Here is a 13,547-nt window from a genome sequence, read left to right on the forward strand (position 1 = left end):
AAAGTTCCGACAGGTTTTAAAGGGTTGATTGGAATTTGTTCAAATGGAGGGGGCCGAAAGTCCTGTCGCAATTGATGCTTACCTCGGCGAAATCTACAGCGCGTGATCTGTAGTCGCGAGGTTACCATCTATAATTTTTATTAATTTTGGACTACAATATTCCTCAAGTAATGTATACTAACAAGGTCGCAGTATCTAATCTTCTCGCTGTCTATTTCCTATCTTATTCTAACGCGAATTATACTAGGTCAGTCGCCGGCTCACATTTGACACCTTCCCGGGTTATTGCACTGCTGAGGTTGTCAAAATACCAGGTTACCGGGGCATTCGACTTCAGCGCGTTTTTGTTTCGAAATGATTTACCCGGAATGTAACACCGGTCAACAATGTGTTAAATAAAGTTTTACAAACAACTAACAAACCTTTGATTTTGACGACAATACAAAAGCGAACTCGGAAGTTCGGTTCAAGCCCAATCGGGAGGAAGAATCTTTACCTTTGCTCGATAACTGCCTGCTTTGAATTCAGTTCTCTAACTTTTACAGTAATATCTTTACAGATAGTGAGGATAACGAATAACAAAAATTTACTGTATAATTAACAATAGAATTTCGAATGTTCATAAAAAGTATCTTTTGAGTTCATATCTCTAATTTAAGAATCTTGAAACAATCTTTTTTATTCAAAAATACAATTTATTTTAATTATCTGATACATCATAGTATCAAATACATTTGACATATTAAAATAAATATCATAATGTTTTAATATTATGCGTAGGTATAGTATTTCACACTGAGGTAGATACAATTAGCAAATATATTCATAATTGTTAACAATATATTTATATTGTTTCATAACTTGTATATAATTTTAAATGAAAATATATTGTAGAAGAAAAAACAAAATAATTTAAACAAACCGCTTTTTTCCCTATACACAATATGTTTACAATACATAATTTCAACTTCTTTTAGTTGTAACTACATGTATCCTTTTAATCAGTTTATTATTCCAGATTGAATAGGATGCGTTAGAAATAAAAACATTATTAAATATCTCGAATTTTTTCTTCAACTTATCATTTACTCAAAAAGATGCAGAAATATTTCTATAACGTAATAAATTCATAAAGATCTTCAAAGTAATAAATTAGAACAAATTAGTTAAACAGGGGTCTACTCAAGTTAAACATGAAACTCTTAAAAAGAAGAATTGACAAAATATTCTTCATAACTCAATATAATATTTTAGCACTACTATGAATGAAAAGTAAATATGTTTATTTTTAAACATTTTGCTCTAGTACTTTGACATGCTTTGAAAAAATCTTATCATTATTTGTAAGTTTTATTAGCAGAATGTTGTTCAATAAAAATGTTTGTCTTGATATAGATTTAAAGGGATCCTATTTGCTATCAAATGTTCTTATTATTTATCTATATAGTAGCTTTAGATATAGAAATTACACTGTTTACAAAATATGGATACTCGTTCAAGAGCAATGAATTTAAATAAGAAATATAATATTTCCTGTGTCACCGTTCGTTTATAAAGCTCAAACTGGAACCTTATTATTTTATAGTAATACGTATTTTATAGTAATGATAACCTTTTACATATTCTTTTACTTACATGACAAAATTTTCACATTATTGATAGGATTTGGCAATAAAGATAGAGACAAAATCAAACTATGAAATTTGTAGGTTCCACTTGCAATAACATTAATATTATTTTTATACATTCAATATTGATGTTGTACCATTTCAATATACAAGGCACAGTTTTGTTTCTTCTTTAAAAGAGTCTGTTACATAATTACATAAGAAAGCTTAAACACTCACATATTGCAAGTAGAATCCAAAACTGTTAAAATTGCAACATATTTAGTATCATCTTTCAATGGGAACATTTTTGGTTAGGAATATAATTATGTAAATAAAGTAAAAAATATAAAATTTGTTCATTCTAAAAAAACTTATTAGCATTTATAACATGTTCTACTTTGTTAAGATGTCTTACAATGAGTAATTAAAAATAATCACTTGTTTTGATCGCTCGCAGAAATGGTAGGAATATCAATATTCAAATGTAAATATTTTTAGACAGGTGAACAGAAGAAATTCTAATAGACTGTTAATGAACAGTACATACAAACATTGTTCATTAGCACTATTCATTTTGATCTGGAGTTGGCTTGAAGAAAACCATGAATACAATAAATTTTTATATGTTCATTGATATCTTATATATCAATTGATACCTCCTTTAATAATTCTTTTTTAACAGTGGCAGTCAGTAATTGAAGAAAAGGCCAGTTCTAAAAACAATGAAAGTAAGTAAGAGAAAAGGAACGATAGTTAAAGGAAATGACAGCATGTTAGAAAGAGTGGGAGCAAATGAAAACGTCTTTATCTAGTCCTGAGCTATGAACATGTAACGAGAATTTACTGATATCAAAAAATGCTATCAAATGGGAATCCATTATGTGACATAAATTTTTGATAGATCGAGAGATGACAGCACTGATTTATAAGAAGAGGAATAACAGGACAGAAGGAGAATGTAATAAATTGTCATTATATGATTGGCAGATTTTATTTGTTACATTTTCATCATTTATCTCCTCCACTAGTAGGGGGTATGGTTCGAAATATGGTACTACCCAGCTACTCCACAATGAAATTAGTTTCAAATTATCTATAGAAATATTGTTTCAAATTTGTTTGTAATATTCAATGGAAGATACGTATATATTGAATATGTATCATTATGCTTCCTAGTTCCAATATAATAAACGAGTCAAAGATGTAAAGCAATAATTATGCAAAAATTAAGTCTTGTATTATCTTGCATTATTTATACAATTTAATAATGTTTAACATTATAATTTATCTACGTGTATGCACATAAATACAAGAGTTGCCAGTATAACTAATGTACCATTTTTGAATCATTTTTGTGATTTATCAGAAGTAAAAATGAAAAAAAATAGAAATTATTAATATTATAATACACACCTTAAAGTTATTCAAATTACAGTGTGCTTGGACTTATTTTCATTAAAAAAAATTACAGTATTCTGATAAAATGTTTTCATAAAAACAAAACAAAAAAAAATTAAAAAATTTAACTTGTTATATTTAATCGTGGTCTTTAACGGTGCGAACACATTAGTCATATTACGTGAACTCATATTAGATATTATAACAAAATGAGTCTAAAACAAGGGAAAAACCTCGGCTCACCAAGTATTAGACATAGCGATGAACATGCAACGAATAAAATTTAACCAACATGTAACGAGAATTTCCTGTATACCTAACAAAATATGATATTAATACTGCGAATACACTCTTTCTACACTAATAAAAACACTATTATAAAAGCTAAGTCTTCCTTAAATCACTTCATTTTTCCTTCCACAAGTTTTTACATTTATAATCAAATGAAAGATATGATTTACATATCTGCACTGTATATCACTCTGTATGTTGGTATACTAGGCAAGATTGAGGGTAGGATACAATGTAAAGCTTATGTGCCCAGGCCTCAAGTTTGCTTAGTACACTTATATCAAGATATTCTTATTCTTACCGTATTTAAAAAATTGTACAATTTACGTTCAGTCAATGTAATCAATCATTTTTAGAATAATTCTTCTTAGTATAATTAGATATCTCATAACACAAATTATTTTTATAACATAAAACTTATGAATCCTTTTTGTTTTTGGAAACATCACAAATATAACATGCTTGTAAAGATATTATAAACATTATTTTATTTGTAACATGAAACAAAAAAAGTATGCTGTACTCGTAACTCATTTTATAAATACGATTTCCGAGTATTAAAAATATACCAAGAATTCCATGATTTCAAAATTCCGTAATATTCAAATTTGAAAAGCTTCAAACTTGTTTAAATCATAACTTTATAATTCTACATAAGCAATCTGTCATAGTTAATCTTAATAAACATAATATGAAGTTGGAGTATGAAATTGCACATATACTCTTATACGCACAATATAATTCGTTTCCCTGATTTTTATCACCAAAATAATTATATTATCGCATGAAGTTACAATAATTAATGAAAATATTCTTCTCATTTCAACAATACAAAAATCTTACAAATAAACATGAATATTTTAAAACTTACTATATTAAAAAAAAATAAAAATTATTTTAAAACTCCACTAATCTATACACAAATATATTTTCTGAATTAGAATGAGAGACTGATAAAGAATGATTAACTACAAACAAATTTTGTTAGGAATGGATTTTTTCAAGTATTATCAAATAAAATCGTATGTATTTATACATAGCAATATCAAATATAAACTATCTTTTACATGATTATATATACTTCATATATATATCCATATATAAATATTAACATATTTTTAAATTATGAATTATATCACTCTACAAGGTGGTTCATACAAATAGGACAAGATATCTTCTTTTTAAATGTAATTAAAAATAAGCTATTAGAGGAAGAAAGTAAATGTTTCAAAAAAGACCACATTTTTAGGACTATATTTAACAGTTGTATCAATCTTTAGTATAAAATCTAATACCTTCACATGTATCAAATCCTCTTTTCATTTTACATAAACAGTGAGGTGATCATAATATGATTAATTCATGAGATATTTCACATATATACGTCTTCATTAAAAATGTTTAAACTTTTTTCTACTGCATTCTAAACGTTTCGTATATCCCTTTTTAATTGACTTTGTAACTGAATCAAGGTAACCTATGATTATTGTTGTGTAGTCTAATCTTGCCTGTTTTATCAGGTCTTCTAGATATCTTAAATAGCAATTTTAGTTTTTATTAAAAATGTTTCACAAGCTAATAATATTTCAAAGGCTACCTTAATGTTTTTGTAACATAGACATTAACAGTGTAACATTCTATTTTAAAAAATGGTGCAACTGTTAAATGTATTTGTATCATTACACTACAAAAAATATAGTGTCATGGAAATGTAGTCCCCTTTAGAACATTCACCTTTTTCCTTCAATTTGTCTAGTTGCACTCATAAAAGAGTATGACTTGTTTCAGTTAGATGGGCTACCCAGTAGATTTGCCTGTACAGTGTACAATATTCACTTCTGAAAATGATCAAAGAACATACAGAAATTTGTATTAAGTAATGCTTTAAATTTACAGTATTTTTATATGTGATAATGCGAAGATTTGTAAAAATAACAAGCAATTTACTCTTCTTAAAAAGTTTCCCATATAATGAATGATGCATGGAAGAAAAATGTTTCAATTTACCAGCATAAGAAACCATGTACCTCCAAATCTAAATTTCAAGCAATATTTACGAATGACTTAGCGTAAATAATCTTAAAAGTATTATGTCCTATTTTACTACAGATTTTAGCACTTTTAAGTTATGCTGATAGCAATTTTAAATAGAAAATAATAAAACTCCCTGATTTTAAATACTAATGTACTAATAATTATCAAAATTAAATTATTTTAAATTACGTTTCTATATGTCTACATAAAATGGTGCCAATATCATAAATTTTTCTATGAATATATCAAATATTGTTTCCACTTATTATAAAAAGATTTTATAGACAACATAACTTGCAAACACAGTTTTATCAAAGTGACAACTAATTGTACAATGTCGGTATAATAATTCCACATTTTATCAGTAAAAGAAAGTTTATATGAAAATACATATGCAACGAAAAATCACGCGACACGTTATGACTTTTAACAATTTATAAACATTATATGTTTTTAATAACTCTTGTATAAAAGAAATAATACCTCTTTTGTAGAAGTTATTATTACCATCCAAAGCATTGCATATGTACTTACTTTGAATTACTCCAACATAAGAAATTATAATTCATGATTAGTGCACTATTTTTGTTACCTTATACTATATACATATACACACGTACGTGCACATATACAAAAGCTATATACAAAATAGGAATGCAGCGTCTTTACAAAAGAGAATTGATGATAAATTTGTAATATTCACGTTTAAGCAATTCTCTGTTTTTCATTGGCATGAGTAGTGTAAGTTTCGTTGTGAATTTATTATGGTAATCGGTATCAACAGAACAATTTGTCAGAGATCGAGTCGGGAACCAGTTCTTCTCAATACATATATCATTTAAAATGAAAATCTATAATTTTAATTTTATATTCTGAAGATTAGAATGCATAATAATTTTAAATGATTTTAAAGATTAATGAATATGATGAAGTAATGATAATAATCGTGTTTTATCTACTAAATATTTTCTTTATACTTTTTAAACATACTTATACTTTTAGATATACTAAGAAAGCATAGAAGCAAAGCCAGAGATTTGAATCAAACTTTTTATGCTGAATTTACAGTAAAACTATATCATTAATGTAATTATATTATTCATTGTATTATAATTAATTGTAATTATAATACACAATTAATTATAATACAATGAAATAGTATGTTATCTAGAGTTTCAGTAGATATAAAGTAAGCAAGAGATTTAGAAAATTTTCAGTTTCATATACATGAGCTTATATACTCATATTTCACTTTAAATATTATATTCGTTATTTCTTTTAATTTATCTTAAAACTCATTTTCAAGATTTTTGTATTTGTACGTTTCCACTCATGGTACTAAAATTCTTTTTCTGTGTGCTCTCAAATTGTTATATTTATAAGTCTCGCAAAAACTAACATCATTAATAACATGATTTTATTATAGCTCAATAATAAAAGAAAATGTTGGAAATGTTTAATGTGTCGTTAAAAAATTATATACATTTATTCTCCTTTTTATATAAGAATTTCTTTTCTAACACATTCAGTGCTTCAAATAAAATATATTTTGGTATATAATTGTATTTTGAACATTTTTTTTCTTCTTCAAAAGATTAAGCAATGAAGACGCACCATCAGTGGATTAAAATATTTATAAAACTCAAATCCTAAATTCATCTAAAAAAGTTTGATTAAAACCAATCGATTTGCTACTGTAATTTCTTGTTAAATTTGATTTCCTTACTGGTTTCTCCTTATATTTTTAGTTTTCGAACACTGTTTCAAAGCATTCTGTTTTCAACTTATAATAAATTCTTAATATTATACGAGTCCGTCGCTTCCTTTTTGCACGTATATATATACATATACGTATATATCAATAAACACTTATAGTAAACAAACTTTGTTTATTAAAACTCATTAATGCCACCATCAGAAACACCAGCTCGAACTTTGTCTAATACTTTGTTGACAAATTCAGTTGAATGATTCGCTATTCGTATTTCTGCAATTAAAATTATACAACAATCATTGTACTACAATTCCCAAATTCGCAATGTGTAATAATATACAGAATTAATTTATTCATTTAACACTATATTAATAGCAGATTATGACATCTTGATATCAATACTTGCTTGAAGAACTTTTTTCTGTCAATAAAAATTATTCTGTTAAAATATTTCAAATACTACTTCATCCTACATACAATAAAACAAATAATTATTATCATTTTTATATATTTGTATCAAAAAAATGATTTTCCTACTATTTCTCAAATAATTGCAACATTAATAATGAAATTTCTTACCATATTTCTTACAAAATTTCTTACCATAAACTGTATTTCAAAAAAATTTCTAAAGATTGATAGCATTTAATGTAATGATTTAAGGCTAACTGATAGCAATAAATATTAAGTATTAGCATTGTTATCTTTTGTATTTTATAATCATTGAATAGATAACATAGAATAATTATGTATACTAATATAAACACACTTTTTTTATGTAGTTAAAAATGTTACATAACATATAATTTGCATTAACCATTTAAACAGTAGTGATGATTGAAAGTGTACTTTTCTATACACTCTACACTCTATAAGTTTCTTTTATACAATATTGTTAAAATGTAGAATATTTTTATTAACTTTTCGTTAAAAATGTAATCATACTTACTCGTTGCAAATTTACAATATGTTTCCATTTGACGCGTCAACTCTTCTTGGTTTTCAGGATTAGGTTCCGTTAATTTTGCAGCCAAAGTCTGTTTTGCCTGAGATATGCCTTGAATTAGTCGTTCTGGAAAAATATTTAGTCACTGATTAGACTATATTTTTCTCGAAATCATGATTTTAACCTTTCTACAACATGTTTATCTTACTTTAATAATGTACAATCAATGAAATTAATTTTAATTCAAATACAGGCTACTGAAATTTATTTTCTATTTAGAATTGGTTTTACATAAATTTTTTTCAATATACTAATATAGAAATATGCGATTAGAATCAATATCATCAATTGTACCTTATATCTTATCCTTATGAATATGTAATATTTATTGTAAACTGAAATAAAAGAATTAATTGTGAAGAATATTCCAATATTCCTTTCACTACTAAAATTTGTTACTAAAATACGTACTGTTAAGTTAGTATTTTAATTTAAAATATATTTAATTTATTACATCAATCTTTTATACACCGAAGTTGCTTGATTTTAAGAAGACAAGTTAAACAAAATGTAAATATGTCACACAATTACTATTTGAAAAAATTTCAATATAAACTTTATCTTTTTTAATGGGATTGCATTTTTTGTTACCTTTAGAACAAATCTAATAAAAAACATAGAAAATAGAAAATTTGTATAATACTTAAACATTAATAACAGATGTTGATTTTGTTCTAAAATTTGATATTTGACGTCAATATCCATAAAAACACTTAAAAAATAGTTAATCGAAAAAGAAAAATATGTAGATCTATTTATAAAAATAAAATTAACACCACCATATTTGCACATAATAACTTGATAAGATATTGAAATCTTTTTACATTTTTTCAAAACCAAACAACTTTTCTATATACAGTAACTTTATACTTTAAAAAATTGAAGAAAGTACATGTACACTTCAACAGAATATATTCTATAAAAAGTGATATTAACCCGTTTATTGGCAAGGTACCGATCTATCGGTATCAGGATGCGGTCAAATTGCCAGTACTAAAAGAGTTAAAGATATTAAAAAGTGTGTAAAAATATAAATAAAATGTATACACGGAATGTTTCAAAACTGGTAATAGAAGCAGAAAGCTAGTAATTGTAGGTGTAAAAATAAGTTGATAATATACAAAAAAAATTTGTTAATATCATGCTTCTTTCCGAGAAAATTGACTTTGAATTTTAACCAAGAACGAGTGTGCTGAAGTACAGTTTTAGGAGAATTTAAGGGGTAAACGGGGAAAGGGGAATACCTCTAGCTTACTATAGAGACGGTCATTGGTAAAGCTCTGAGTGTTCTCCTTACTCTATGTACCCTTTAAGCACCTAAAGCTATATTTCTGTACTCGACTTGTTTGTACTCGATTGTAAATTGATATCAAAAAATTTCATATTTTCGACTAATTTTTTCATATAGAATTTCTAGCATTTCGTTTGCACCGCCAGATTCGGCACACCGTGTATAACTTACTTTCATTGTAAATAATATATTCAATTTGTTTTGAAACTCATTATTTTGGTAATAAAAAGATCTTTATCATTCGAGACTGCTAGGTGTAAGCCGTGTCTTTTACAAACTGGTGTTTAACGTTTCGCTAACACTGCAGATAGCTTCATCAGGGATTCTTGGATGCACCGATCAGTATGTCACCAGATCAGTATTAAAGAGCTCATAGACTCCTTGTGAAACTAGGTGTAATGTTAGCGAAACGTCGAACACAAATTCCTAAAAATCTCAGGTTATACACGAAAGCCTCGAAAAATAGTTGAAACCTAAATCGTGAAAACCTTAAATATATTATTTGAAAAAATTTTTGTAATTACTAAATCTTAAATTACATAGATAATCCACATACACGTAGAAATCAACTACAAATACTCAACTGTGTTCTTGTTCAAGACCATGTAGTTTTATTTTATTCGCCTCATGTTGAGCTTTCTTCTTCAATCGACATGCTCGAGAAGCAAGTTTATTTTTTTCTTTGCGCGTTTTAGGTCTTGCTGTGAATGGCAATTCCGAAACAGGTGTCATATCACTTATAATACGAGAAAGTTTATCCAATTCGCGACCAATACTATACAATTTACGTGGATTTGGAGTAAGATCATTTCCATCTCCTTTCCGTGCTTTCCCACTGTGTTTAATTCCACGGAGTGCACAATGAGGGCTAAACACGGGATCTGTGGCTTCATTTAAAATATGTGGATCTTCGAGACGTGCTCTTGCAACAAGTCTCTGACCTTTTGGTCCTTTTGCTTGTACGTTGTATTGCCAAAAATATCGCTCCTTTTTACTGTGTTTATTTTCTCGATTTGAGTCTACACTTCCACTTCCTACTCTACTACCGCTACTTTGATCTTCAACATCACTACCACCTGTGTCTGCAAAAATATACATTTATTATACATATATAAGATTATAAATATACATTCATGTTAGATATATAATATTAATAGACGTATAGTAGCAAAATCATCAGAAAAACATACTACTTATATACTATGTATAAATAATAGAATACCGTTATCACTGCTGTAATCATCATAATGATCACTATCATCATCACTGTCTTCATAGCCTTCATCATGACTAAACTGATCAATATGATAAAGCGGATCTGGACTAAGAGCTCCTCCAGTACTTAAACTACTTGTTGAACTTGCTTCGACAACACCAAGACTACCAGTACTTAATAAATGTGGCCGTGGCTCTCTGCGAGCCCAAATCTGTTCTAGTCCCATTGTTCGGGTAGGAGCAGACATTGACAGTCGGGAAACCTTAGACTTATTGCTCACTGAGCATCCAACATTTGTAGCCCTACATATGGAATTATCAAAAGAGTTTTCACATCGTCTCATCAATAGCTCGTGAAGAGCAGATTGTCCATTAGGCCTATTTATAGGATGCGGAGATGTTGAAGAACTTGCCGTAGAACTGCCTTTAAAAGAATTACTGCTATTACTAGTTGAAAGATATTACTAAAATTGCATAAATTAAGTAATCAAAAATATCGAAAACATGAATATAAATCTGCAAAAATGAGGTACCATAAATCAACACTAGGATGACTTCAAGAAGTAGAAAATATTATTTGAAATTGAAATAAGCATAAAAGCATGTTATATAACATCCTAGTTTTGGTTTTATAGTGTCTTGCTTATTCAATAATATATGAAAAGTAAATCTGGCAATTGCACCAAACTGTTTTAAATAAAATTAGAAAAAAATCATTCCATTGCTGCTTTTTTTATGAGAGCATTAGTGCACTTGCAAAATGCAATTACATTTCTTTTCTTACATAGCACCCTACAATTGTTTTACATAAATTGATTCCCTGTGTTGGTTTGTATGCAAATAATACAAGGTAAGTTTTGTTGAACAATTTTGTGGGTAGACATATTTTGCTAATAGCGAAATATTTAATCGGCGTAAAGAGTAGATCTGTTCTAAAAAAAATGCATATTTTAGAAATGCAATCAGACAAGATGCAGATAAAGAAATTTCATAAACTTCATAAAACAATATGTACAATGTAATGATGAAATGTTTGAACATTTGCTTTAAGTTTTACAAGAAATGTTTGAACATTTGCTTTAAGTTTTACAAAAAAATAAAGTACCTTATGAAATATTGTATTTTCATTGACCTCACCTTATACTTTTAATATGTAAAATGGTATAAGAAATCAATTTATATAATAAAAATAGTAGTATTCCATTTAGAAAAAAATGCAATTACACTTTGGAAGTTACCTAAATGCACTTGTGACAAAGATTGTAGAGAAAGATGGTAGAGCTGGATAAACAAAATTTTTCTATACACTGTTTACCAAACATGAAACAGATCTATAACCTGGTACAATTTCCAGAATTATCCTACATAATGTGTATAATACTATATTATAAATCTTAAAAATAAAGAATAGAATTATATATAAACCTGCAATATTACTGGTTCCTGGACTTGGAAAAGTATTGGGGCTAACTGTTTCTAAATTATCAGAAACATTTATATTGATATTCAGATTGAATCCATGTGCATTTATATATGTAGGACAGATATTACGATATGTTGAGCTAGACTGTGGAAAACTACTTGGAGCAAAACCAGTATTGTTATCATTGAATGGGCCAGTTGATTGAGCTGTATTCATATCTACTTTATATGGTTGGATCCTTTCCTCTGGTAAAAGTAAATCATCAAAATTTAAGTCACCAAGAAGCGTATCATCATTAGCATTCAGTTCGGCAAGTGTAGGTCCCTGAATAAGATCTGCTTTATCTACTTGAAATATATCATCGTCTTCCATCTTGAAAGATACATCCAACTGGTCAGAATCCATTTTAAAGGGAGATTCTACGAGGTCTGGTCTATTAGGCCACATTGAAGGTACAGTCAATGGAGATGGTGAAAACTGGTCATATATACCCCTAGTGCCTCTATGTCCTCCTGGTATCGGCACTGACGCACTTGAGGGACCCATCTCCTGATTAGGTTCTTGCTTTATTATACCATCCATTGAGCTACTTTTAATTTCAGAAAATAGTTCAGTGTATCCAAATTCTCCCATTAAAGAGCTTAAAATTATATAGAACAAAATTAATAATATGACTTTAAAATACACATTGAGCGATTTAATATATCAAGACCTACCAATTATACTTCTTTAAATGAATCAAGTATTCTACATGTATTCTACACGTATACTAGTCAAGTCAAACTTAAAGCTAATGAAGCAAAAAGCAATTTAAAAATTGTACACGTCTCCAATATTCACTTTTAAATAAAATCTAGAAGGATGATTTATCCATTTGCACAGTCCTTGTTGTTACAAATTATTGATAAAGTTCATTTGCACATTTACATAGCACGTTCACCACCCGCATATAAACTGATCATGACTTTCGTCAGCAAATGTTTTTCCCAAAAAACGACATTGCTGTACGAAATTTTCCTCGCTTAATATCTGATATTTCTAAATATTGTTTCCCTCTAGGAAAAATAGTTTGTGTAAAAAGTACGAGTCACGATCTATTTCTACACCACAATTCTGAGTTACGCACCAAAAATTCACACAATTCAATCACAAAACACAGTTTGTTATTGTTTTGCTGCAAGATTTCGAGACAGTATCAGTGATATTAACATAAATAGGAAATGATCACATGACAGGAGTCGAATACTCAGCCAATGAAAATATCCAACCAATCAAAAATAAATCTTATACTTGTCGATCATTTATGATTCGTCAATTTATTAACAATTATAATGTGATAAAATAAAAAATTGGCTCATTAGAATTTCTGTGAAGTGTATAGGAAATGTTACATTTATAATTGTCTTTAAATTTAAATTCTGGCATTGATTGGTAATATAAAAAAATATGTCAACGAGAAACTTCAATCGCATACAACAAAGAAAAGAAAGGAGAAAGACAAACAATAAAAGATTTAGGGCTTATAGGGAAAATTGTTTATTGGTTGTATGGTTGTAACATTGTAA

The 13,547-nt window shown here is 27.8% G+C and overlaps 1 protein-coding gene across 1 annotated transcript; it reads right to left on the reverse strand.

The window, feature by feature from the left end:
* Positions 1-6,925: 6,925 nt before the first annotated feature.
* On the reverse strand, positions 6,926-13,160 carry Reptor (repressed by TOR). Its single transcript, XM_076391735.1, has 6 exons — positions 12,699-13,160; positions 11,985-12,622; positions 10,567-10,983; positions 9,929-10,426; positions 7,997-8,119; positions 6,926-7,320 (listed from the first exon to the last, which is right to left on the reverse strand). The coding sequence occupies exons 2-6, from the start codon at positions 12,613-12,615 to the stop codon at positions 7,226-7,228; spliced, it is 1,764 nt and encodes a 587-aa protein (XP_076247850.1). The 5' UTR covers positions 12,616-12,622; positions 12,699-13,160; the 3' UTR covers positions 6,926-7,225.
* Positions 13,161-13,547: the final 387 nt, after the last annotated feature.

Source organism: Calliopsis andreniformis, unplaced genomic scaffold, assembly GCF_051401765.1.
Source record: "Calliopsis andreniformis isolate RMS-2024a unplaced genomic scaffold, iyCalAndr_principal scaffold0048, whole genome shotgun sequence".
In the NCBI taxonomy this organism is placed as follows: Eukaryota; Metazoa; Arthropoda; class Insecta; order Hymenoptera; family Andrenidae; genus Calliopsis; species Calliopsis andreniformis.

Coding starts and splice junctions, on each gene's coding strand:
- Reptor (XM_076391735.1), bottom strand. CDS start 12,615: ATGGGAGAATTTGGATACACTGAACTATTTTCTGAAATTAAAAGTAGC. Junction 8,120..9,928: donor TGGTCTTGAACAAGAACACA/GTTGAGTATTTG, acceptor ATATTTTTCCAG/AACGACTAATTCAAGGCATA. Junction 7,321..7,996: donor ATATTGTAAATTTGCAACGA/GTAAGTATGATT, acceptor TTTTAATTGCAG/AAATACGAATAGCGAATCAT.